Genomic DNA, 26,029 nt, shown 5'->3' on the forward strand with positions numbered 1-26,029 from the left:
AATTAAAATGGCTCTTGGGTTAGTTTACAATCGACTGCCCGGCCGTAGTCACTCTATTAAAACCATGGCGATCTTCAACCCACCATTTGCAAGCTCCAGCTCTCCTCCTCTGAGCCTTGCAGCTTTCGAACTTGGCTCCATGTGTTGAGTCTTATGTGTCTCTCTCCACTCTTGGGGCCCTTCCCCTTTAAGACCCAGGTATTCACAAGTGTGTTGACCCTGCCAGTGAGTTCAAACCATAAGCAGACCCATATAGGCTGATCACGAGCCTGCTGAGCTGCCGCCTCAGTTATGTAAGATTACGTAACACACACCAGGTCTGTCTGAGTAATATTTCAAAACCTAAGGGTCCAACAGTAAGGCACCACACAATTCCTTCAGGACGAGCACTCAAGCACGTCATGGGGCAAACGTCAGGATTAAAAAGCAAATTGGTTCACACTGGGAGCTTGTAGGAATGATCCTCTCTCGTCTACTCTTTCCCTTGTGTCTTCTGCTGCACGTCCAGACTGCCAGCACAAGCATGAATTTGACATCAAACGTCTCCCTTTTATTTTCTTGAGAAGTACAGCGGAGGTCACAGAAAGGTTGAGCGTAGGACGCTACTAAACAAAGGCTAACCTCCCCCCATCGTTTATCAAAAATACAATAAATCCCGCCCACACACATACTGTATGTCATGTCACATCCTATAAATCTTTGAATAACCCATTGGAACGTACACAAATGAATGCGGCCAATTTTGAATATTATTATGCTCTTGTTAATACAACTTCTAATAACCAGCCCCCACAGTTTTGTAAAATAACTAGACATCCATGCCAAAACGAAGCACAAACGATCCGTTTGCTGCCTACGTACAATAATCTCACATTAATTAAAAATGAGCAACGGAGAAACGCAAATGTAACATCCTCCGAAGCAACATTACTGAGCAATCTCAGGATTCTACTGTCGATAACAACTGTGGAAAGTGTTAGAGAAAATGTTAGCAGAGATAAGAGGATGCTATGTAAATAGACAAACACAGAGAAGGCAGATACGTCGAGGGACTGTAAGGTAAAGCCAGCGAGATATGAAAGACTGGTGCAACTTAGAGGTATTTAGACAATGGAAAAGGTCTGGTTGTATTATTCAACAGTAATGTATTAAAATAATTGATTTTAGTTAACAAAAAGACATAAACAAAAAATATTAGATTTTAACTATAGGAGAGAAAGAATGCAAACAACCTAAATGAATAAACTTGTTGAATATGACAACCTTCTTGAGCTACTTTTTCAATCCTTTTTACAATTAATGGATTTTTTGTGTGCAAATCAAATCGTGTGTCTGACTGGCAGACTTACAGAGCTTGGGGATACCCGGATGAACGGATGGAAAATCGAATAGAAAAAAAGAGGTAGAGAACCGTTTTGCGGGCGGAAAAACGGCAAGCGATTGAAAAGTTCAGCAAGAGCGGTACTCACATAAAGTTCGGTCGTGCTTTTTGACGCATTTCGACGGACGTGCATTCGTCCAAGTTAGTCTATGAATGAGGACGCAGAGGGGAAAAGGGCGCATGCGCTGCACGGACTGACCACTGCCGGCTGCTTTAACTCACAAATCACTCCCCTTCATAGACACATACATGCAGAAAGACACGCACACACACGACTATCGGTACACACACCCTTCTTCTTGTCTCCCGTGCGCTGGGCCCCCCGAAATTAGGTGCTGTTGGCCGATCCCTTTCCCAAAAGCAAAATCTGAGCAGGGTAATCCTTGAAGGAGAGGCAAAAGAGGGAAACAGCGATAAACCAAAGATAAAGAGGAGCTATGTGGGGGAACAGACAGACAAGAGATGAACACGATGAGGGGGATTAGCCACCAAGAGAACACATTTTTCAAACTGTTTAAAAATGAAGTGGGCGATCAAACAGCAAAGGCATAAGGGAAGGGTAAGGAGCGGGGAGAGAGAGAGCGGAGATAAGACTAAAGGATGTAAAAGCGTTATGACATGGAAGTATACTTACACACAAGTGTCGAAAAACTCAAATGAAAACGGGCAAAAAAGTTGTCAATCCAAGTTGAGATTTGGGTCATTTTGGAGTCAGTTTTTTTTTTTTGCATTTTCCCGCGATTTTGCACGTTCCTATCCATCGTCCCTCCTTCCTAAGTCAATCCCCTTGTGGTCCCCCCTTTTCAGGTCTCTCTCTCCCCTCCCAATAGCCGGTAGTCTTTCTCCTACCTCTCACGTCCTTTTTTTCGTGCAGACCATGCTCTCTCGTTTCTCACCTTCTCTCTTTTCTTCCTCCTGATCTGTCCATCTATCATACACACTTCGACATTACACTATTCATCCCGCGCTCGTGGCTGCACATACGATTTGAGTTTAAAAAAAAAAAAAAGAAAAGAAAGAAAAAAATCTGAGAAGTTTTCGATTGGCAAAAAAACTGGGCGAAAAAAGTGTCTTTACGGAAAAAAAAAGCGCGTTCTAGCTCAGGGAAACGATCCACGCCTTGGATATTTGCCACGGAACGCCACGTTTTTGGTTCGTTCTGGAAAGTGGGAGCAATTGGCATTGAAGGGCGCAGATGTAAACGAGTAGTAGTAGTAGTAGTAGTAGGAGTAAGCGTAGTAGTAAAATTTAAATGAGCGCGGCGGCGGCGGAGGAGGCGACGACGACTATGTATCTGGCTATACTCTCTCCCTGGCTGGCTGTGTCTCCAAACGAGTAGATTGTAAGAACGCGTGAGGAGAAGGAAGGAGCATGTACCAAGTGGTGGGAGGGGATAAAGCTCGGAGCGAGGGAGAGCGAGCGATACGGACGGGGGGATCGTGGAGAAATGTCCAGGAGGGAGGGAGAGAGGAGGACTGTGGCACCGTGCAGAGGCAAGCGAGCAGAGGAGGGGCCACCAGAGGAATACATTTTTTTCCTCTTCCTCCTCTCTGTACTGGCGCTTTTGTGTTGTTAACCCTTGAATTCAAAGCCTGAGCAAAGAAAGAGCTTTGACTACCAAACCCCTTGTCGTTCCTGTTCCTGGCTTCCTCTCTCTACTATTGAGCCTATTTTCTGCACGTGTACTTGAACTCAAAATTTCTGTCTGCTTTCCCCTCCCCTTCCCTTCTCTCATTCTCCTTCTCTTTTTATCTCACACACTCTCTCTCTCTCTCTCTCTCTCTCTCTCTTTCTCTCTCTCTCTTCTCTCTCTTCTCTCTCTCTCTTCTCTCTCTCTCTCTCTCTCTCTCCGCGGCACACAGGCTTGAAATAGAGCTAGCAGGCAGGACGGGGCGAGCGAGGGGGACAGAAAAGGGGAGAGACGTGTTTGGGGGAGGGGTGGAAGCAGCAGAGACGAGCTGACATAGAGAGCACTGTGTCTGTGAACATGTCAGCGACTCCAGAAATATGACACGCCGGACCAAAATAGTGAAAGGTGCCACAATTGTTTATGAAAGGGATGAGCCGATATCTGCAACCGTTAAACTAGTCAAATGATTAGCATATTAGGGCTATTACAATTAACGGTGCATACCATCGAGTCGGAATGATCCATCTTTTAGCAAATCTGCAGAATAAAAAAGAGCACTGTATTGAAAAATGTACGATATCGCAATTGTTGTTGTGCAAAATTAGAATCTTGAGTGTATCGTCTAAAATTAAATGAACGATTCAAATTGATTTTGAAGGAGACACAGACGTCTAGTGTCCATTCATGTTTTGTGCGATATCTGAACCGCAAACAAGACATTTGCAGACACATTAGAGCACATTCCTGGTGCATTGTTAAAATAATGTTAGCAACACGATGCAAAGAAATATTGCGATATTAATTTTTGTCAATATCACCCAAATTTAACTTGAACCAAATGTTTAATGCAATCTATAATTACTATACATTATATTGCAATAATCAGTAAGTTACTTATTTTAGTTCAAGTGACTCAGCTCAAGTGACCTTGTGAGGATAATATGCAAAGACATTATAAAATATAATAGTAATATAGTACCACTTTATAAACACTACAACTTAATTAGCCTTGATAAAGCATGAGAAGAAGACTTATGTCTAAATGAACAAATAGTTTATTAAGAACGATTCAGTCAAAGAAACTACTTAATTAAGGAGTTAAGAATTCAGATATGAATCATGTATTTACTAAGCCTGAATCATTCTTACAAAATCATTAGTTTATTATGAATTGAGTCTTTGGTCATGCTTAATTAAGGGTAACAATATTATAGTTTATTAAAAGGTTATACTATATAGTTAATATACATGCCAGTTTAGAAGTTGTTTCATTCCTTGTACACCTTTAACCTATAAATAAAACTAATCTGATGATAATGCTTGTATTAGTTTGTGTTTGTGTTATATAAGGATGTCACGATATCAAATTTTAGTGTTACAATTATTGTGAGGAAAAAACATCACAATTTAACGATTAAACGATTATTGTGACTAAACAACAGTGAAATCTTACATTTTCTTTCATTCCAACATGTTACTGTTCCTCAAGTTTGTCACCGGCTTCACGAAATGTAACTTTCTGAAAGCCAAAATCAAGTTGAAGATGACAACAAAAGCCAGATAAAAAAGTTATTTACATTTTAGGTATATTCTTTTGACTAAAATTGCCACGATTATCATGATTATCATGTTTTGGTTCTTACGATTATTATGTGACCTGAATAATGATAATTGTCGATTAACTCAATAACCTTGACATGCCTAGTGTTGTGTAACTCACCCATTCCAGTGATGGGGCACTCTCCAGAGGTGGATTGCTTTGCTTGTTGCAATAAATCTTAAAAAGAGTCTTTAAAAAGAGAAAGTGACGAGAGAAGGGACAATATGACAGTAGTTTGCCCTCTGCTGGACAAATGTGGGAATTGTTTGTACATGTGAAAAATAATTATCTTATTATCTCCGGTAGCAATTGTCAGATATTATAAAAACGGTAACGTAGGCGGCGTTAGCGTTCAATAAAGTGACTCCTAATAAATGTGGTGTATGATGTGTACTTACAACACAGCAGGGTTAGTTGAGGCGGCGCAGTGCCCCTCCCGTCACCTCTCAGCATCAGTCAGCATCTTCTTTTGCTGCTTCAACGCATTTGCTGCCACCAGCTAAACTGGCAATAAACAAGCTTAGCACCAATTAACCTTTACCGAGGTATGACATTTGACTTTATGAGATTATTAAGGCGGCTGCGTGTGTGAACGTTGCTGACTTGGCTGCTAAAAGTTATCATTACTTGGGGCTAAGCTAAAGCCACTAGCTACCATTAGCAAGGGAGTTTAAACTGAACTAATGTGCTTTTCCTTTGAGATAAATTGCAGTTTTATTTTTAGCTTACCCTTGTGCTGCTTTTGACTTTCAGATGCCCAGTGTGACGGTGAAGGATGTGAACCAGCAGGAGTTTGTCAAAGCGCTGTCAGCTTTCCTCAAAAAGTAATTTATGTCTCTGCGTGTGCACGTGTCCTCTTTCATGAGAGGTGCACGCGGGTCAACAGTGAAATACTTATATAACACAAATATTTAAATTCTGATTGTTATTGTTATTTATTATTCGAAAAAATAATTGCATTTGCATGGCCTATATAATGAAAATAAAAGAAGCAGGGGAAAAAAAGAAGTAGAACAAATATTCTTGGACTGTAGACTGACAGTCTAACTGACTGAATTGGCATTTTTTATACACACATATATTTAGATTTCTTTATTCTGACTTGTTAAGGTCGGAAGTCAAATTTAAACAAGGCATCCCCAAGTTCAGGTTTGAATTATTATACTGTTCAGAGTTGTATTTTTGTTTGTTTTTTAGGACTGGGCAATATGACAAAAAAAAAAAAAAAAAAACTTTTTTCAATGTGATTTTTGTTTGTTTTTATTTAGTTTGATTAAAAACTAATACAATTGCTTGCAATAATAATTTCCTGTACATAAACAAGTTACACTATTTATAATTGCCACTTAAAATTAAGAAAATCTCATTTATTCCTCTTAAGTGTGAACTCCGCTCCAAACTATGCTTTTGTTGACATGGGATTGGTTTTGATTAAAAAAAGAAAGAAGTAAAAGCTGATTAACAATTAGAGTTGACTGAATCTCAATCAATAATTTGATTAAGGCAAGGCAAGTTTAGTTGTAGAGCACACATTGCACATGACGTAATTCAAAGAAAAGATGCCTAAAAATCCCAAATAAAAACATAAATAATCTAATTTTATGGTTCATATTTTCCTCATGCACGAATACCCACACCTTCTATCTGTCATATAGAAATAGCCTTTATTCTTCACTGTTTATCCTGTGCCGTTGTTTGCACTCTTAAGGTCGGGGAAGCTGAAAGTGCCGGAGTGGGTCGACACGGTGAAACTGGCCCCACACAAAGAGCTGGCTCCTTGTGATGACAACTGGTTCTACACACGAGCAGGTGGCTACACTAACACTGTTTCAAAGGCATTAATTCAACAGCCTCCGAAACCCTATGTTAAGTGATTAGTCAAGTGAGATTTAATTAAGGTTGATTTAAATAATGCCTAAGTGGAACAAACGTAATTTACTGTGAAGAATGGAAACAGCAGTCAAGTTAGTTTACAGAGTTTAATTATTTGTGTGCACACAGTTTATTCGATTTGTAGTTTGTTAATTGTTGTAAATGTTTGCAATTAACAATGCATATTTACAAGTAATTTAAATCGAGATTTATAAAGTAAATAGTACCGAATTGCCATGTTTTTCAGTTGCACAATGCAATGATTGACAAGGTCCATAAACTAGGATGCAAGAACGTTTTAGTTCCAGAGTTGAATCATTTTTGGTAGTTACTTACTATGAAAATGGCATATATCTGGGACAGGTGGGCTCAATGCATTGTGGAGTTTTGTGGTTATCTTTTCACTCTCTGGTCTTGTTTTTTTTTCCCTGATTTTGTTCTATGTTATAAGATAAAAGAAAAAGGAAATGGCATACATATAAAAGCACATTCCATAAATAGTATAGATTCAATTAAACATATTGCAAGAATTTGTATGTCAAGTATACAGTATCTAGTAATCGATTATGTGTGTAAAATTAAAAAAAATGGGGCTGTAACGATGATTATATTAATTGTGACTGTTAATAATTTTTTTTAAATGTCGAATCGTAATAGTTATCTGGATTACAATGACTCTAAAGCACAAAAAGACCTTCTTATAACAAAGACAGTGGTTTTATTACAGCAAAATGTCAAAAAAGAACAAACAATAATTAAAGCCGCAGTAGCAGCGATGATGGCTCTCGCCACCCGCGTGACCACCTTCCCGCGCAACCGTGTTTTGATCGCGATTGCCCCGACACTGCATTCTCTTAGACTTTATTCTTTAGACTTTATTCTTTAGACTTTAGATTTTATTTTTTAGACTTTATTCTTTAAACCCCCTCCTCCCTGTACCTCCGTCACCTAGCAACAAAGACCCGCGGCTAATGCTGATGCGAACGCTAATGCTAACACCACGGCGCGAGAGGAAATGTTCCATCAAAATAAAAGAGGAAGAGGAAGTGAAGGCATTAATTGCGCCCCTGCTGGCCAATAGTGAAAAATACACAATATCTGTAATGCACTTTTTTCACGGCGTCTCGAAGAAAATATAACCCATGAGTTTCAAAAAAATCAGACAATGTTGAGTTTTTCACACAATGGGTAGGGGGCGCTATTGAGTAAATTTGTTACATGGGTATTAAGTATTTCCAATCAGACCATAAAAACGCATTAGTGAGTGAAATATAAATAATTAAATAAAAATGCCCGAGTTGTGGCAAAATGACCATGAATAATAATAATAATAATAATAATAATAATAATAATAATAATAATAAGAAGAAGAAGAAGAAGAAGAAGAAGAAGAAGAAGAAGAAGAAGAAGAAGAAGAAGAAGAAGAAGAAGAAGAAGAAGAAGAAGAAGAAGAAGAAGAAGAAGAAGAAGAAGAAGAAACCTGGCAAGAACAAAGACTTGTCGCATTCGATTCCTCGTCGCATTCCATTCCATGGAATTAATACCATAATTCTACCTTTATTTGGTCAAACATTTATTTAAAATGTCTCCGTGTACAATAGAAATAAAAGTGTGTCTAGTCGAATACTAAGATAATCGTTAGTTGCAGCTCAAGTATAAAAGTTATCCTAATATTAACAACCACTTGCACTGTCGGTGTAATCCCTCATTCGTCCAGGCGTGTTCCATAGTAGAAGAAACTTCAGTTGTAGTCATCTGGACTCAGTTTGAAAAAATAGACGTTTCGACTCTCATCCAAGAGTCATTGTCAATAAAAGAATTTATGTTGTTGTTGTTATTGTTGTTGTTGTTTTATGGCAGTTGGCATCCAAGTGTTGCATTACCGCCAGACTTTATTCCTCAGACTTTGTCGTAGTCCTCAGACTCTGTCGTAGTCCGTAAAAGTACTCCTTCCATTGCTTTGGTGTTACAAAGCCCATGAGGTCATGATATGTCTTTGTGACTAGAATAGTTGTTGTTGTTTCAGAGACCAACCGGCTTTATACTTTTAGGACTACGACAAAGTCTAAGGAATAAAGTCTGGCGGTAATGCAACACTCGGATGTCAACCGCCATAAAACAACAACAACAACAACAACCGGCTTTATTCCAGGGAGACTCTTCTTCATCTTCCTCTCCTTCTTTGACGTTCGGTGCTTCCACCGTACAGCTTTATTCTTTAGGCTTCATTCTATAGGCTTTAATATTTCCACTGATGTCGCTGCTTGGTAGCCGTGCGTCTACGAGACTGGGCGAGGACAGGAGACCACCCCCACCCCCATCTCGTCACTCTGATAACTCTGACTCCCCAAAAGCAGACCCCCATCACTCCGACTCCCATTTAGCGCCTTTAGCCTGTTTTCTATATCTGCCCAATCAAGCTCCTTTGTTCCAAGGAATCTCCCTGCAGCTTTAGCAATGATCCTGATCCTTTCAGTTCTGCTTTGAGTCTGAGCAGCACAGTTTACAACATCCACCATAAAGAGTACAAAATCATCTCTATCCACAACCAGGGTATTCTCATTAATTCTGGAACCTGCACACTTGGGACCTCCACTCTTGAAACCTTCACACTTCTTGGGAGCCACGCTGGCCTTTCTCATTTCGCCCTGGCTGGGAGCAGCGCTGGCTCCTCTCTCTGTATTTACTCTAAACTCGTTACTTGAAACTTTCTTGACTGCATCTGCATAGGATATACCTTGAGAGACCTTTATTTTATGCACCTCAGCAGCTCTTTTGCTAAACCTGCATCCCCCGTAGGCAGAGCTATGTTCTTCCCCACAGTTACAGCACTTCAGTTTTGCTCCCACGTCACACTTCCCATACTCGTGATCTCCTGCACATTTACCACATCTTTGCTTCCCTCTACAGACCGCTGCAATATGCCCAAAGCGCTGGCACTTAAAGCAACGCAGGGGCGGTGGAACATATGGCCTGACGCTATAGCACATGTACCCAATGAACACCTTACTAGGCAGGCACCTCCCTTCAAGTGTTACCATTACCGACAAGCTGTCACATCTTACCCCAAACCGGGTCACCTTCAAACGCCTAGTGTCCACCACCGTAGCTCCAGTCAAATTCTCCTTAACTTCATCCACAGACGTCGCCGTAGGGACACCTACGATAACTCCTCTGACCGTGTTTCTTTCAGCATCAGACACAAGAATGTCCTTTCCACCCAGACGTTTAGTTCCAATCGCCTTCCGTTGCTGAGCCGCGTCCTTGCACACGACCAGCAGCGAGCCATCTCTAAGGACACTCGCACTCTTGATCATTCCCACAGCTACAGTTAGGCTCTTTGACAATGCCACTGAATTCCACTCCTTAAAGGATGCACTATCCTGTGCAAGCTTTATGATCACCTTACAGTCTCTGCTCTCACCCCGGATATCAATAGCTTCAGCCTCATCCTGCTGCTCATTCCCAGAAGCCTCGGACGAGCTAAGGGACTTTTTACGTTTCCGGGCACGTGCAGCCAGAAAAGGCTGCTCCTCCACGCCGTCCAGAACGTCTTCGATCCCCGATCCACTCTCCTCCGCCATCTCCCGTCTCTCCAGACCGGGTGTTGAGCAAGGTCTCCTCACGACCTTGCGTCCTCCCCTGTCTGAATTTAGATCGAGAACTCCGATATTAATACTGTTCTGTGGTAAGACCCGCCCATTGGGAGGAGCCTTCCTGAAGTAGAAAGAGTTGTTTGTTTCAACAGAAAGAGTGAAGAGAACCAAGAAGCAGGACAAAAGGGGCAAAAGGGAAACTGAACAGAGAAGGAAGGGTGTTTCTATCCCTTATGTGTCTGGCCTGTCGGAAAAACTGCAGAGAATTTTTAGACAACACGAAGTCCCTGTTTATTTTAAACCAGGAAACACTTTAAGACAAAAACTGGTTCACCCTAAGGACAAGTTGCCGACTCAAAAACAGAGCAATGTAGTTTATTCGATCCAATGCAGTGAAGAAAGCTGTAAAGAACGTTACATTGGTGAGACAAAACAGCCTCTACACAAGAGGCTTTATCAGCACAGAAGAAATACAAGTTCAGGACCACAGAGCGCCGTGCATCTCCATCTTGAAGCCTCTAATCACTCGTTTGAAGACGGTGAGGTGAAGGTTTTAAGCAGGGAGAAAAGATGGTTTGAAAGAGGAGTCAAGGAAGCTATTTTTGTTAAAAAAGAAAGACCTTCTTTAAACAGAAATGGAGGGCTCAGATTCAATCTTCCTGGTATCTATAATGGAATACTGAACCCCTGGAAAGGTAGAGGACCAGGACCAGGACATTTAGATGCTAATCAGGTACTCAGGGTGGTTGAGCCAGGGTCTCACAAAGACAAAGAGGATTCTAATAGGCCATTAAAATTCTGAATAGGCTAGCTCGGTAGATACAAGGGGGGAGTTTCTGTTGAAACAAACAACTCTTTCTACTTCAGGAAGGCTCCTCCCAATGGGCGGGTCTTACCACAGAACAGTATTAATATCGGAGTTCTCGATAAAACAACAACAACAACCTGTGCTACAAAAGCAAAGTTTCTACGTCACTTTAGAAGAAGTCAAACTCGGGTATTTTTGACTCCCTGGGCCTCTGCCAATAACAACATCGCTGACGGTGGATTATTGAGCGTTGTTTGGATATTACGGCAACATAGAGGAACGCCTCGGTCCGTATGACGGGGAAGAGGAAGAGGAAGCGTGACCTGGTCGGTGACGATATGAACAGCGGGGAGGACTCCCCTGGAGCCACTGATCCTGTGCAGCGTAGGGCGTCTTCTTGCTCGTCTATGGAGGGCTCTCTCAGTGAGGAGCAGGGCGGGGGGGTTGCAGATATCGGGGATGTGAGTTCAGAGTGTAAGGTGTTCATAAAGCTTGCGCAGGATAATGCGTCCTTTAAGGAGTGGGATCCGATGGCGTTGACAAGGAGCCTGACTGTAGCTGTGGGAGTGGTCAAGCATGCGAGTGTCCTTAGGGATGGCTCGCTGCTGGTCGTGTGCAAGGACGTGGCTCAGCAAAGGAAGGCGATTGAAGCTAAGTGTCTGGGGGGGAAGGACATTCTTGTGTCTGATGCTGTAAGAGGCACGGTCAGGGGAGTTATCGTAGGCGTCCCTACGACGACATCTGTGGATGACATAAAGGAGAATTTGACTGGAGCTAAGGTGGTGGATGCTAGGCGGTTGAAGATGACCCGGGATGGGGTAAGGTGTGACAGCCTGTCGATAATGATTAGATTTGAAGGTGGGATCCTGCCTCGTGTGGTGTGCGTTGGGTACATGCGCTATGGCGTACGCCCATATGTTCTGCCGCCCCTGCGTTGCTTCAAGTGCCAGCGCTTTGGGCATATTGCAGCGGTCTGTAGAGGGAAGCAGAAGTGTGGTAAATGTGCGGGAGACCACGAGTATGGGAAGTGTGACGACGGAGCAAAACTCAAGTGCTGTAACTGTGGGGGAGAGCATAGCTCTGCCTACGGGGGATGCGTGTTCAGCAAGAGGGCTGCTGAGGTGCAAAAAGTTAGAGCCTCTCAAGGCATATCCTACGCGGATGCGGTCAAGAAGGTGTCTGGTAGTCAGGTGAAGGTGGATGCAGTGGGGGCTGCCAGTGCTGCTGGTGTCCTAGGCGACAGGGGAGGGGGCAGCGTTGCCCGCGGCCAGGGGGAGGTCCCCACTGGGATGCCTGTGAGTGTGGCTTCCACGGGCAGAGGCCCTGTGGGTGCGGAGGATGTACTGGTTGTGAAGAGGAAAGATTTCTTCCTCTTTATGGTGGAAGTGATTAACTGTACTGGTCAAACCAAGAAGAGATCCGAAAAGACTAAGATCATCGCTAAGGCTGCAGGGAAGTACTTTGGAGCTGGGGGTCCCGAGTGGACAGAGATAGAGGATGCGCTGCGGGAAGGCACCCTGCCCCATTCTGGCAGTGGGAGTGGGGGGGCTCCCGATGCGCCGTCAGGTTCCGGGGGCTCATAATGGCGGTGGTTGTCTTGCAATGGAATGCGCGTAGTCTTCGTGCTAATGGCCAGGAATTTAAGCATTTTGTCTCTACCTTGTTGAACAAGCCTCACGTTATGTGCGTGCAGGAGACTTGGTTACGACCTAGGTGGGGTTTTGGGATACAAGGGTATGTGTGTGTTAGGAATGATAGGGAGCAGGGTAGAGGCGGAGGTGTGGCTGTGTTTGTCCGAGATGACCTAAATTACGTTGTTGTCAGTGTGAGTAAAGCGCCGGAGGCTCTGGCGGTGAGGGTCTGGCTGGGTGGTGAAGCTGTTACTGTGGTTAACCTTTATAATCCGTGTGGTGAGTTAACGTTAGAGTCCTTACATAGTATCGGTAAGGATGTTCGGGGAAAGGCCGTGTGGTGTGGGGATTTTAATGCGCATAGCGCTTTGTGGGGCGGTAGTGGTACCGATAGGTATGGGCAGGTGGTAGAGGGTTTTATCAATCAAAGGGAGTTGGTTTGTCTGAATGATGGGAGTGGGACCCGCTATGATATGGGGACCGGTACGGAAAGTGCAATAGATCTTACGCTTGTGTCCAAGGAGTTAGCTGGTGTTTGTAGTTGGGAGGTTCTTGGTAATCTTTCTTTTGGTAGCGATCACTATCTAGTCCGCACCGAGATTGGCTTTGGGAGCTGTGTGGTCAGGGGGACGAGGATCCAGAGGTGGCAGTTGGCAAGGGCGAACTGGGGGGCTTTCCTGAGGAAAGCTGATGATGGTTCTAGGGTTCTGCAGGAAGGAGGATTGACTCAGGTGGATGATCTCAATAGTGCAATTGTCTCGCTCATCACGCAGTCAGCGGTAGGCACGATTCCTAAGAGTGGTGGTAGTGGACATAGGAAGCGGGTGCCGTGGTGGAATGAAGCATGTGGTCATGTTGTTAGGGCGAGAAATGCGGCGTTTCGCCGGCTAAGGGTTACCCACACTGAGGGTGCCCTCATTGACTACAAGAGGGCCCGCGCTGTTGTGCAGAAAACTGTAAGAACGGCCAAGAGTGCCTATTGGAGGCGGTATTGTTCCAAAATTGGGAGAGAAACGCGTCTCGGGGATGTTTGGGGGATGATTAAGCGGATGCATGGGGTTGAGCGCCGTCATGGGACCCCGGTCCTAATACTGAATGGTGTTGAAGCAGCCAGCGACGTTGACAAAGCTGAACTGTTGGCCAGCACCTTTGTGTCGGTGCACAGCTCTGACAATCTCTCACCTGCGGAAAGGCACTACAGGGAGAGTACTCTGGCCCAGAATTCTGAGCTGATTGGGCACCAGCCTTCGACTCAAGATGACCTTGACCTTCCGTTTAGTTTGTTTGAGCTAAGGAGAGCACTTTCTAAGGCGAAACAGACAGCCCCGGGTAAAGATGAGGTGTGCTATGACATGCTCTCTCATTTGACTGATGACACGCTTGGGCTAGTCCTGGGTCTTTTCAACCGTGTTTGGGATTCAGGTTGTGTTCCATCTGCGTGGAAACAGTCTACGGTGGTGCCGGTTCTGAAGCCGGGTAGGCCAGCGTCTGACCCTTCAAGTTATAGGCCGATTGCCTTGACGTCGCAGCTCGGGAAAACGATGGAGCGCATGGTTACCGAGCGGTTGGATTACTTCTTGGAGAGTCAGGGTTTGCTTCCCGCGCACCAGAGTGGTTTCCGTAGGGGCAGGAACACCATGGATTCCGTGTTGTGTTTGGAATCTGATATCCAGCTGGCCAGGGCTCAGAAAGAAAAGGTTATTGCGGTGCTCTTCGATGTGGAGAAGGCGTACGATATGGTTTGGAAGGATGGGCTCCTCATTAAGCTACGGAAGTGTGGTGTGAAGGGTAAACTGTTTAACTGGGTCCGGAGCTTTCTGTCTGGCCGGCGTATCCAAACCAGAGTGGGCGCTGCTTACTCTGGGGTCTATGGGGTGGAGAATGGGATCCCGCAGGGGAGTGTGTGTAGCCCTATCGTGTTCAATGTTATGATTAAGGACATCTTTGACGACGTGGATGGGTCTGTTGGGAGGAGCCTTTATGCTGACGATGGCGCTCTATGGGTGAGAGGGAGGAATCTCCGGTTTTACGAGGCGAAACTGCAAAGGGCAATACAGCAGGTGGAGCAGTGGACCTTGAAGTGGGGGTTTAAACTGTCCGTACGGAAGTCTCAAGTGATCTGTTTCTTCAATGGGCATAGGGACGTCTCCCTTCGACTGCATGGGCAGGTGCTCGAACAGGTCAGGGAGGTGAGGTTCTTGGGGGTCACCTTTGACGAGAGGCTTAGTTGGCGTCAGCACATTGATGAGGTCAGTGGTAAATGCAAAAGGGTGAATAACTTGCTTCGTTGTCTATCCGGCCAGGACTGGGGGGCCAGCAGAAGGTCGCTCCTGGGTATTTATCGGGCCGTCATGATTATGGCTGTATAGCCTACATGTCTGCGGCTGAGACTAACTTAAAGAAGCTTGATGTGGAGCAAGCCCAGGCCTTGCGCATCTGCTGTAGGGCTTTTAGGACCTCCCCTGTCTCGGCGCTGCAGGTTGAGTTGGGGGAATTGCCGTTACGGCTCCGGAGGCTAGAACTTCTGTTGGTTTACTGGGTGAATGTGCAAGGTCATACGAGCTCTCACCCGGTGAGGGACTTTCTCAGGGTTGATGGGGGGCAGAGTGAGGCTGGCGGTATGGTTTTTAGCCAGGTAGGAAATGCGAAGGCGCGGCTTGCGGGGGGGGTTGGTGATCTGCGTGTGAGCCCGTCGGTGGCTTTGTCTGCTATAGCTCCGTGGAAGTTTGTCCCGGCTCCTGTTGATGTTAGCTTGCATGGCAAGCTTAGAGGAGTCGCTGGGAGGGCACCGCAGTTTGCCGTTCAAGCGCTCATCGATAAGCACTCAGGTGATGTGTTTATTTATACCGACGGGTCTAGGGATCCTGAGAGTGGGCGTACTGGCGCCGCTTATTTTGTGCCTGACCTGGGGCTGGCGGTCAAGAAGAGGTTGACAGATCGCCTTTCTGTTTTCACGTCGGAACTCATAGCGATACGGTTGGCATTGGAATAGGCGGAATCTGCTTTGCAGTGTTGCGGCATTGTGGTGGCCTCTGACAGCCTTTCTGCATTGCAAAGCATTAAATCTGGGAAATCGGATTGCAGACAGGATGTGTTGAATGGCATCTTCTGTCTGATGCTCTCCCTGTCCAGGAAGGATGTGAGGGTTTCCTTCTTTTGGGTCCCTGCGCATGTGGGGGTGGATGGTAACGAAATGGCTGATGCACTGGCTAAACGTTCCCTTAGGCGGCCATCAATTGATGTGGCGGTTGAGTTAAGCAAATCTGAAATCAAGCCCGTTATCAAGAGTCATGTGGTCGGCCTTTGGCAGGAATTTTGGAGCCACTGTGTAACTGGACGGCATCTCTATCACGTACAGGGTAGTGTGGGTCCTTGCGGGTCTATGGGCAGGAACGCGTGGGAGGAAAGGGCCTTCGCCCGCATGAGGATTGGCCATACTGGACTCAATTGGTCACTGAGTAGGATAGGCAAACACCCGACCGGTCTGTGTGGTCACTGTCGGGTACCAGAGACTGTCGAGCATGTGCTGATTTGCTGTGAGGCTTATGATAGAGAAAGGGCCGGGTTGGCCTTGTGGTTTCGGAATAATGGGCGGGAGTTCAATCTGCGGAACGTTCTGGCGATTCAGTCACAGGGTTTGTGTCAGGCTGTGGTTGCTTACTTATGTAGCACAGGGCTGGGTAAACGTTTATAGAGGTGGGGGGTGTTGGAGACTGAGCCGAGGATGAGGAGCAAGAGGATGTTCTAACGCGCTTTGACTTCATGGGCCTAGAAACACCAAAGTGATGGAAGAAGGACTTCTAAAGGATAAAACGACAAAGACGTCCCATGACCTCATGGGCTTTGTAAAACAACAAAGACGTCCCATGACCTCATGGGCTTTGTACTTCCAAAGCACCGGGCGTCGGAGGGGGAGAGGAAGATGAAGAAGAGTCTCCCTGGAATAAAGCCGGTTGGTCTCTGACACAACAACTATTCTAGTCACAAAGACATATCACGACCTCATGGGCTTTGTAACACCAAAGCAATGGGAGGAGTACTTTTACGGACTACGACAGAGTCTGAGGACTACGAAAAGTCTGGCAGTAATGTAACACTTGGATACCAGCCGCCATAAAACACCAAAGGACTACGAAAAGTCTGAGGAATAAAGTCTGGCGGTAATGCAACAATTGGATGCCAACCGCCATAAAACAACAACAACAACAACAACAACAACAACATAAATTCTTTTATTGACAATGACTCTTGGATGAGAGTCGAAACGTCTATTTTTTCAAACTGAGTCCAGATGACTACAACTGAAGTTTTTTCTACTATGAACCACTTGCACTGTCTTTTTAAAAGCTACAGCAATATGCAATAGTAGCAGCAGAGCATATGCACACCTGTCTGCTGCTCCATCCGATCAGATATGCTGAATATGTTGAAAAGGACTCAGAGTTGATAAGATGGAATGTTTGACTTCATGTCTTTTAGATAGTTTGCATCTGATAAAAGTAGTGCATTGCAACATATAGACCAGACTTAAACTTTTCACATTAAGTGCTGCCTCGGAAACATGCAGTTTTCCAAGTGCAAAATCAGGTCTACATCACCAAGGTCAAAATTAGGCCCAGTAGATAAACTAAAGGGGAACTAGAAACGTAAAAAGTCCCTTAGCTCGTCCGAGGGTTCTGGGAATGAGCAGCAGGATGAGACTGAAGCTATTGATATCCGGAGTGAGAGCAGAGACTGTAAGGTGATCATAAAGCTTGCACAGGATAGTGCATCCTTTAAGGAGTGGAATTCAGTGGCATTGTCAAAGAGCCTAACTGTAGCTGTGGGAGTGATCAAGAATGCGAGTGTCCTTAGAGATGGCTCGCTGCTGGTCGTGTGCAAGGACATGGCTCAGCAACGGAAGGCGATTGGAACTAAACGTCTGGGTGGAAAGGACATTCTTGTGTCTGATGCTGAAAGAAACACGGTCAGAGGAGTTATCGTAGGTGTCCCTACGGCGACGTCTGTGGATGAAGTTAAGGAGAATTTGACTGGAGCTACGGTGGTGGACGCTAGGCGGTTGAAGGTGACCCGGTCTGGGGTAAGATGTGACAGCTTGTCGGTAATGGTAACACTTGAAGGGAGGTGCCTGCCTAGTAAGGTGTTCATTGGGTACATGTGCTATAGCGTCAGGCCATATGTTCCACCGCCCCTGCGTTGCTTTAAGTGCCAGCGCTTTGGGCATATTGCAGCGGTCTGTAGAGGGAGGCAAAGATGTGGTAAATGTGCAAGAGATCACGAGTATGGGAAGTGTGACATGGGAGCAAAACTGAAGTGCTGTAACTGTGGGGAAGAACATAGCTCTGCCTACGGGGGATGCAGGTTTAGCAAAAGAGCTGCTGAGGTGCATAAAATAAAGGTCTCTCAAGGCATATCCTATGCAGATGCAGTCAAGAAAGTTTCAAGTAACGAGTTTAGAGTAAATACAGAGAGAGGAGCCAGCGCTGCTCCCAGCCAGGGCGAAATGAGAAAGGCCAGCGTGGCTCCCAAGAAGTGTGAAGGTTTCAAGAGTGGAGGTCCCAAGTGTGCAGGTTCCAGAATTAATGAGAATACCCTGGTTGTGGATAGAGAGGATTTTGTACTCTTTATGGTGGACGTTGTAAACTGTGCTGCTCAGACTCAAAGCAGAACTGAAAGGATCAGGATCATTGCTAAAGCTGCAGGGAGATTCCTTGGAACAAAGGAGCTTGATTGGGCAGATATAGAAAACAGGCTAAAGGCGCTAAATGGGAGTCGGAGTGATGGGGGTCTGCTTGTGGGGAGTCAGAGTGATCAGAGTGACGAGATGGGGGTGGGGGTGGTCTCCTGTCCTCGTCCAGTCTCGTAGACGCACGGCTACCAAGCAGCGACATCAGGACCGTTGTTGTTGTTGTTGTTGTTGTTATGGCGGTTGGCATCCAATTGTTGCATTACCGCCAGAATTTATTCCTCAGACTTTTCGTAGTCCTCAGACTCTGTCGTAGTCCGTAAAAGTACTCCTTCCATTGCTTTGGTGTTACAAAGCCCATGAGGTCATGATATGTCTTTGTGACTAGAATAGTTGTTGTTGTGTCAGAGACCAACCGGCTTTATTCCAGGGAGACTCTTCTTCATCTTCCTCTCCTTCTTTGACGTTCGGTGCTTCCACCGTACAGCTTTATTCTTTAGGCTTCATTCTATAGGCTTTAATATTTCCACTGATGTCGCTGCTTGGTAGCCGTGCGTCTACGAGACTGGGCGAGGACAGGAGACCACCCCCACCCCCATCTCGTCACTCTGATCACCCTGACTCCCCAAAAGCAGACCCCCATCACTCCGACTCCCATTTAGCGCCTTTAGCCTGTTTTCTATATCTGCCCAATCAAGCTCCTTTGTTCCAAGGAATCTCCCTGCAGCTTTAGCAATGATCCTGATCCTTTCAGTTCTGCTTTGAGTCTGAGCAGCACAGTTTACAACATCCACCATAAAGAGTACAAAATCCTAATTCTGGAACCTGCACACTTGGGACCTCCACTCTTGAAACCTTCACACTTCTTGGGAGCCACGCTGGCCTTTCTCATTTCGCCCTGGCTGGGAGCAGCGCTGGCTCCTCTCTCTGTATTTACTCTAAACTCGTTACTTGAAACTTTCTTGACTGCATCTGCATAGGATATGCCTTGAGAGACCTTTATTTTATGCACCCCGTAGGCAGAGCTATGTTCTTCCCCACAGTTACAGCACTTCAGTTTTGCTCCCACGTCACACTTCCCATACTCGTGATCTCCAGCACATTTACCATATCTTTGCCTCCCTCTACAGACCGCTGCAATATGCCCAAAGCGCTGGCACTTAAAGCAACGCAGGGGCGGTGGAACATATGGCCTAACGTCATGGCACATGAACCCAATGAACACCTTACTAGGCAGGCACCTCCCTTCAAGTGTTACCATTACCGACAAGCTGTCACATCTTACCCCAGACCGGGTCACCTTCAACCGCCTAGCGTCCACCACCTTAGCTCCAGTCAAATTCTCCTTAACTTCATCCACAGACGTCGCCGTAGGGACACCTACGATAACTCCTCTGACCGTGTTTCTTTCAGCATCAGACACAAGAATGTCCTTTCCACCCAGACGTTTAGTTCCAATCGCCTTCCGTTGCTGAGCCATGTCCTTGCACACGACCAGCAGCGAGCCATCTCTAAGGACACTCGCACTCTTGATCACTCCCACAGCTACAGTTAGGCTCTTTGACAATGCCACTGAATTCCACTCCTTAAAGGATGCACTATCCTGTGCAAGCTTTATGATCACCTTACAGTCTCTGCTCTCACTCCGGATATCAATAGCTTCAGCCTCATCCTGCTGCTCATTCCCAGAACCCTCGGACGAGCTAAGGGACTTTTTACGTTTCCGGGCACGTGCAGCCAGAAAAGGCTGCTCCTCCACGCCGTCCAGAACGTCTTCGACCACCGATCCACTCTCCTCCGCCATCTCCCGTCTCTCCAGACCGGAGACTAGCTCTTCTTCTTCTTCTTCTTCTTCTTCTTCTTCTTCTTTGGTGTCTTATCGTAGTCCTGTCGCATTACCGCCAGACTCTGAAACAACAACAACTATTCTAGTCACAAAGACATATCATGACCTCATGGGCTTTGTAACACCAAAGCAATGGAAGGAGTACTTTTACGGACTACGACAGAGTCTGAGGACTACGACAAAGTCTGAGGAATAAAGTCTGGCGGTAATGCAACACTCGGATGCCAACCGCCATAAAACACGGCTACCAAGCGGCGACATCAGTGGACATATTAAAGCCTATAGAATGAAACCTGAAGAATAAAGCTGTACGGTGGAAGCACCGAACGTCAAAGACAGAGAGGAAGATGAAGAAGAGTCTCCCTGGAATAAAGCCGGTTGGTCTCTGAAACAACAACAACTGTTCTAGTCACAAAGACATATCATGACCTCATGGGCTTTGTAACGTCTCTGAAACAACAACAACACTTCAACTTAGGGGAGATGGCGGAGGAGAGTGGATCGGGGATGGAGGACGTTCTGGACGGCGTGGAGGAGCGGCCTTTTCTGCCTGCACGTGCCCGGAAGCGTGGGGGGTCCCTTGGCTCGTCCGGGGGTTCTGGGAGTGAGCGGCGGGATGAGGCTGAAGCTGTTGATGTCCGGGGTGGGAGCAGAGACTGTGGGGTGGTCGTGGAGCTTGCACAGGATGGTGCATCCTTTGGGGAGTGGAATTCGGTGGCGTTGTCGGGGAGCCTAACTGTGGCTGTGGGAGTGGTCAAGAGTGCGAGTGTCCTTGGAGATGGCTCGCTGCTGGTCGTGTGCGGGGACGCGGCTCAGCGGCGGAGGGCGATTGGAGCTGGGCGTCTGGGTGTGTCTGGTGCTGAGGGAAACACGATTAGAGGAGTTGTCGTGGGTGTCCCTGCGGCGACGTCTGTGGATGAAGTTGGGGAGAATTTGACGGGAGTTGCGGTGGTGGACGCTGGGCGTTTGAGGGTGACCCGGTTTGGGGTGGGATGTGACAGCTTGTCGGTAGTGGTGACACTTGAGGGGAGGTGCCTGCCTGGTGGGGTGTTCATTGGGTGCATGTGCTATGGCGTCGGGCCGTGTGTTCCGCCGCCCCTGCGTTGCTTTGGGTGCCAGCGCTTTGGGCATGTTGCGGCGGTCTGTGGAGGGAGGCGGAGGTGTGGTGGATGTGCAGGAGATCATGGGTGTGGGGGGTGTGACGTGGGTGCGGGGCTGAAGTGCTGTGGCTGTGGGGAGGAACATGGCTCTGCCTACGGGGGATGCGGGTTTGGCAAGGGAGCTGCTGAGGTGCAGAAAATAAGGGTCTCTCAAGGTATATCCTGTGCAGATGCAGTCAGGAGGGTTTCAAGTGGCGAGTTTGGAGTGGATACAGAGAGAGGAGCCGGCGCTGCTCCCAGCCGGGGCGAGGTGAGAGGGGCCGGCGTGGCTCCCAGGAGGTGTGGGGGTTTCGGGAGTGGGGGTCCCGGGTGTGCAGGTTCCAGAATTGATGAGAGTGCCCTGGTTGTGGATAGAGAGGATTTTGTGCTCTTTATGGTGGATGTTGTGGACTGTGCTGCTCAGACTCGGAGCGGAGCTGAAAGGATCAGGATCGTTGCTGAAGCTGCGGGGAGATTCCTTGGAGCAGGGGAGCTTGTTGGGCAGGTGTAGAGGGCAGGCTGGGGGCGCTGGATGGGGGTCGGAGTGGTGGGGGTCTGCTTGTGGGGAGTCAGAGTGATCGGAGTGGCGGGATGGGGGTGGGGGTGGTCTCCTGTCCTCGCCCAGTCTCGTGGACGCGCGGCTGCCGGGCGGCGACATCGGTGGACATATTGGAGCCTATAGAGTGAGGCCTAGGGAGTGGAGCTGTGCGGTGGAGGCACCGAGCGTCGAGGAGGGAGAGGAAGATGAAGAAGAGTCTCCCTGGAATAAAGCCGGTTGTTGTTGTTGTTGTTGTTGTTGTTTTATGGCGGTTGGCATCCAAGTGTTGCATTACCGCCTCTGAAACAACAACAACTATTCTAGTCACAAAGACATATCATGACCTCATGGGCTTTGTAACACCAAAGCAATGGAAGGAGTACTTTTACGGACTACGACAGAGTCTGAGGACTACGACAAAGTCTGAGGAATAAAGTCTGGCGGTAATGCAACACTTGGATGCCAACCGCCATAAAACAACAACAACAACAACAACAACAACAACAACAACAATGCAACAGTTTTTTAGTCTAAGGAATAAAGTCTGGCGGTTAATGCAACACTCGGATGCCAACCGCCATAAAACAACAACAACAATAACAAAACCCAAGTGTTAACAAAGCCCTATAATTAATAAACCGGAGCTAAACCAAGTCATAATATGATGTAATTAGGACAATCTATGGGGTCCAGTAGTGATCAAAGCCAAATAACAAGTCAAAACAAAAGGTTTGGTTGAATGGTTTTGAATGGTAGAAAGTCCTACAAATTGCAGTCATAATAGTAAAATGTAATTGAAACCTATGAATGCCAAGTTTAAACTAGGTCTAAACCAAAATGAGGTCTTAGACAGATATTCTCCCTGTTAAAATTATACTATTTTCTATCTATGGGTTTCAGAATGAGGAGCATTAGGATTGTTGCCATGGCGATTAAGAATTTCAAACTAAATATATATTTGAATGGGAAAAAGCTCTCAAAATGTTACATGTAACAGGAATGAATAGTATATTAAATTCAGAAATGTAAACATAAATGGTGAGATATAATATTCCTAGCTTTAAAGTTGAATCAGCACATTTTTAAATCTGAACGCAGCCGTTAGAGTTCCCCATCTCTCCGCAGCGTCCACGGCCCGTCACCTTTACCTGCGCGGAGGAGTCGGGGTGGGAGCCATGATCAAGATTTACGGACATCGACAGAGAAACGGCGTCTGTCCCGCCCACTTCAGCGTCGGCTCCCGAAATGTGGCCCGCAAAGTCCTACAGGCGCTGGAGGGCCTCAAGATGGTGGAGAAGGATCCCAACGGGTAAGAGAGGGACAGAGATACCTTATCCAATGTTTATTTTGTTCATCTTGTAACTGTTGAACCAATATACTATCTGTAAGAGAGATGACTACTACGTAATGAAGCTAATGAGTTAAGATGATTGTGTTTTGGGCAATTTCTCTCCATTTTGTGCTCTTATTGATTCTTATTCATCGTATATTTTGAGCAAAGTCAGAAATAGGCTTTGACATTTCCCCCAGATCTGACTGGAGATAATTTACTTTGAACAAATTATTCTCCACAGTAGTCTACAATAAAACCAGACACCAATGTAACTACAGTTTTTGCTTCTTACTTTATTATCTTATTAACTGTATTGGTAAAAAATAACTGCTTAAAGATGATACATATGTAACCTTTCTGGTAATATATGCAACGTTTTGGGTGATGTAACTTTTCTGGTTGAGGGTCTGCCTCTTGCTTTGCGTGTAGTTCTTAAATAATGAAAGTGTCTATCTTTTGTTTCTTCAATTAGTGAGGTTTTTATTGCCAGAGAAAATACATTGTTTGGTGTTCTCACTTCTTCGTGGTCTCCATGGATATCGCTCCGTTTTATGCCATTCTGTGGAAGATTCAGTCAAAGCAGCAACATCTCCATGGAGAACAGAAGGTTTATTTACCCTTTTTTTCAAAAAGCGTATCTAAAAATGTCCCTTTAGAAAATAAAAGAAAGCTTCAAGTAAAACAAGTTTTACTTGAAGCTGTAGCAAATAAAACGATTAAAGTAAGAACTGCCTGTGCCACAGCAGTCCATAAAATCAATGGGAAACACTGATACATCGTTACTATTTTTGTTTTTAATGAATATTTTCTTACAGTGGACGGAGACTAACACCTCAAGGCCATAGAGACTTGGATCGAATTGCTAGTCAGGTGAGATTATTAAGCATAAATGTATAGTTTTTTTTTTTTTTAAAGATTCGCACATAATAGGTATACATTTGTAATATACATGTAAGGGATCAGGGATTGGGCCCTGCGACAAGTTGGCCACTGTCCAGGGTGTACCCCGCCTAAGGCCCAAAGTCACTGGGATAGGCTCCAGTCACCCGCGACCCCGAAAGGGAACAAGCGGTAGAAAATGGATGGATGGATGTAAGGAATCATGTACGGTTGTTAAAAAATCAATACACGGATACTAATTCATGCTTAAACTAGTGATTGATCTTATTGCGAAAAAGTATGGACATAAAAAGTATTTCAAATTGGATTTCTGATTTAGGAATTAATGTAATAGAACAGACGATGCGTTAAATAATGCAAAGATTCTGGAATTTCCAAAGAACAGGCAAAACAAATGCAAAAACAAAATGGGAAAGTGCAAATACATTAAACTACACCTTTTACTCTAGAATATTATATCAGTATCAAGTATCGACCCTTTTCCTTAGTGTTGAAATTGAGATTTTTACGTTGTGACAACACTATTCTATGTGTGAATATGTATTTAACTGTAACGTTTTTCCATATCTTTTTGCTTGTGTGTAGGTTGCCTCCGCAAACAAGAAGCAGCGCAGTTTACAAAGCAGCGTGTGAGTCCAGAGCAGTGATATGTGCTGTATGACATGGCTTACTCATATTTACTCAAGTGTGCTCGCCTCGCTCTCCACACCAGTGCACTCTGTAACCTGGCAAAAGAGGTATTTCACAGAGACGCACTTATCTATGCTACTGTATAAGACTCATACAGCATGCGCTCAGGCACTACACAGTACAGCATGTGGAGATATGAACTATGTATGTATTACCGTTATTTAAAGTGCATATGACAAGTTTTTTTGTAATCATTGCTTTGTTTGGGATAGTACCTGTAGTAAATATTTATCAAGTTGAACACAAAGTGAACACAAACACAGAACACAAAGTTTTAATTTACAGGAAGAATCCCTCCATCCATGTCATCAATGCACAAAAGTCCATCAAAAAGAGAAAATGTATTTTTCTGATCATTTGAACATTCATATAAGAAAATAATTCATGTATTTTTATTTGTCAAAGCATAAGTGTTGCGTAAATTAGACAAAATTTGGCCCTTTTTTACAGAATTGTTGCTTTTGGAATTTCCTTGTGCGTCACAGCTGCTGCCCATGTACAACCAGGAAGTAAAGTTATAAACTTCATCACATTGTCAATCTGGGACTGAGAGAAGGCAACATCTTTAGGAAACGGCCAAAAAATCCATCAATACACATTAAAACAATGTTAAAAAGTAAGTGAAAGCGCAATAGAACAACTCGATAAGCTGCTGGATCACAGCTGGTTAATACTTCACGCTGTAGTGTCAGAATACTTCTGAATGAACGCTAAGTTTTGTATTTATCTTCTTGATTTCTCCATTAGTTTAACTGAAATGTCTGATGATGTGTGATGATACAATCCTGATTGCCATGATCACATCTTTTGGTCTATACTAGAACTATTCAACATAAGGCCCGGGGGCGAAATTAGGCCCTCCAAGCGATTTATTGCGGCCCATGAATCATCTTCCCAAAAACTTTTTTACTGATTTGATTTTGGGTCAGCACTAGTTTTGACTTGGTTTAGTCTTGTTTAATTCTGCTTTAGACCTGTTTGGATTCTGGGTTAGTCCTAGTTCAGACTTGGTTGGTACTAGTCTCGTCCTAGTTTAATTCTGGTTCAGGACTGGATGGGCAATTTTGCAGAGCAATGTTGGTTAAGAATTTTGTATGTTATTTCTCCCAAAAATCTAATCTATCAGTATTTCTTTGTTGGAATACAAAAATTGTGTTACAGTAGTGGTGTGTTGTGCAACCCCTGCCCTCTGGAAAAATAAGTTGAATAGCCCTGGTCTATACTATTACAATAATGATCAAATTAAGTCAATTCAAGTAAAATAATATCACAACTGTGATGCTACTGTAAAAAAAACAGCAATGTACTTGTATGTACATGTATCAGATAGGTTGGAACTTTCTAAAAAATATTATCCAAAATAAATGTATGCAATCTTA

General features: G+C 45.1%; 1 protein-coding gene across 1 annotated transcript; it reads left to right on the top strand.

Moving 5' to 3' along the window:
* The first annotated feature begins 5,038 nt into the window (after window positions 1-5,038).
* LOC140361450 (small ribosomal subunit protein eS19-like) lies at window positions 5,039-24,809 on the top strand. Its single transcript, XM_072447160.1, has 6 exons — window positions 5,039-5,156; window positions 5,365-5,435; window positions 6,320-6,420; window positions 22,853-23,036; window positions 23,876-23,930; window positions 24,546-24,809. The coding sequence occupies exons 2-6, from the start codon at window positions 5,365-5,367 to the stop codon at window positions 24,591-24,593; spliced, it is 459 nt and encodes a 152-aa protein (XP_072303261.1). The 5' UTR covers window positions 5,039-5,156; the 3' UTR covers window positions 24,594-24,809.
* The last annotated feature ends 1,220 nt before the right edge of the window (window positions 24,810-26,029 follow it).

Source organism: Eucyclogobius newberryi, unplaced genomic scaffold (assembly GCF_026437365.1).
Source record: "Eucyclogobius newberryi isolate DKJ021-1_F unplaced genomic scaffold, fEucNew1.0.hap1 SCAF_16, whole genome shotgun sequence".
In the NCBI taxonomy this organism is placed as follows: Eukaryota; Metazoa; Chordata; class Actinopteri; order Gobiiformes; family Gobiidae; genus Eucyclogobius; species Eucyclogobius newberryi.

What these genes read in the sequence shown, in the direction of transcription:
- LOC140361450 (XM_072447160.1), top strand. Translation starts at nt 5,365, where the DNA reads ATGCCCAGTGTGACGGTGAAGGATGTGAACCAGCAGGAGTTTGTCAAA. An exon ending in CTGGTTCTACACACGAGCAG is followed by an intron (nt 6,421 to 22,852) that starts GTGGCTACACTA and finishes ATCTCTCCGCAG; the next exon opens with CGTCCACGGCCCGTCACCTT. An exon ending in GTGGAGAAGGATCCCAACGG is followed by an intron (nt 23,037 to 23,875) that starts GTAAGAGAGGGA and finishes ATTTTCTTACAG; the next exon opens with TGGACGGAGACTAACACCTC.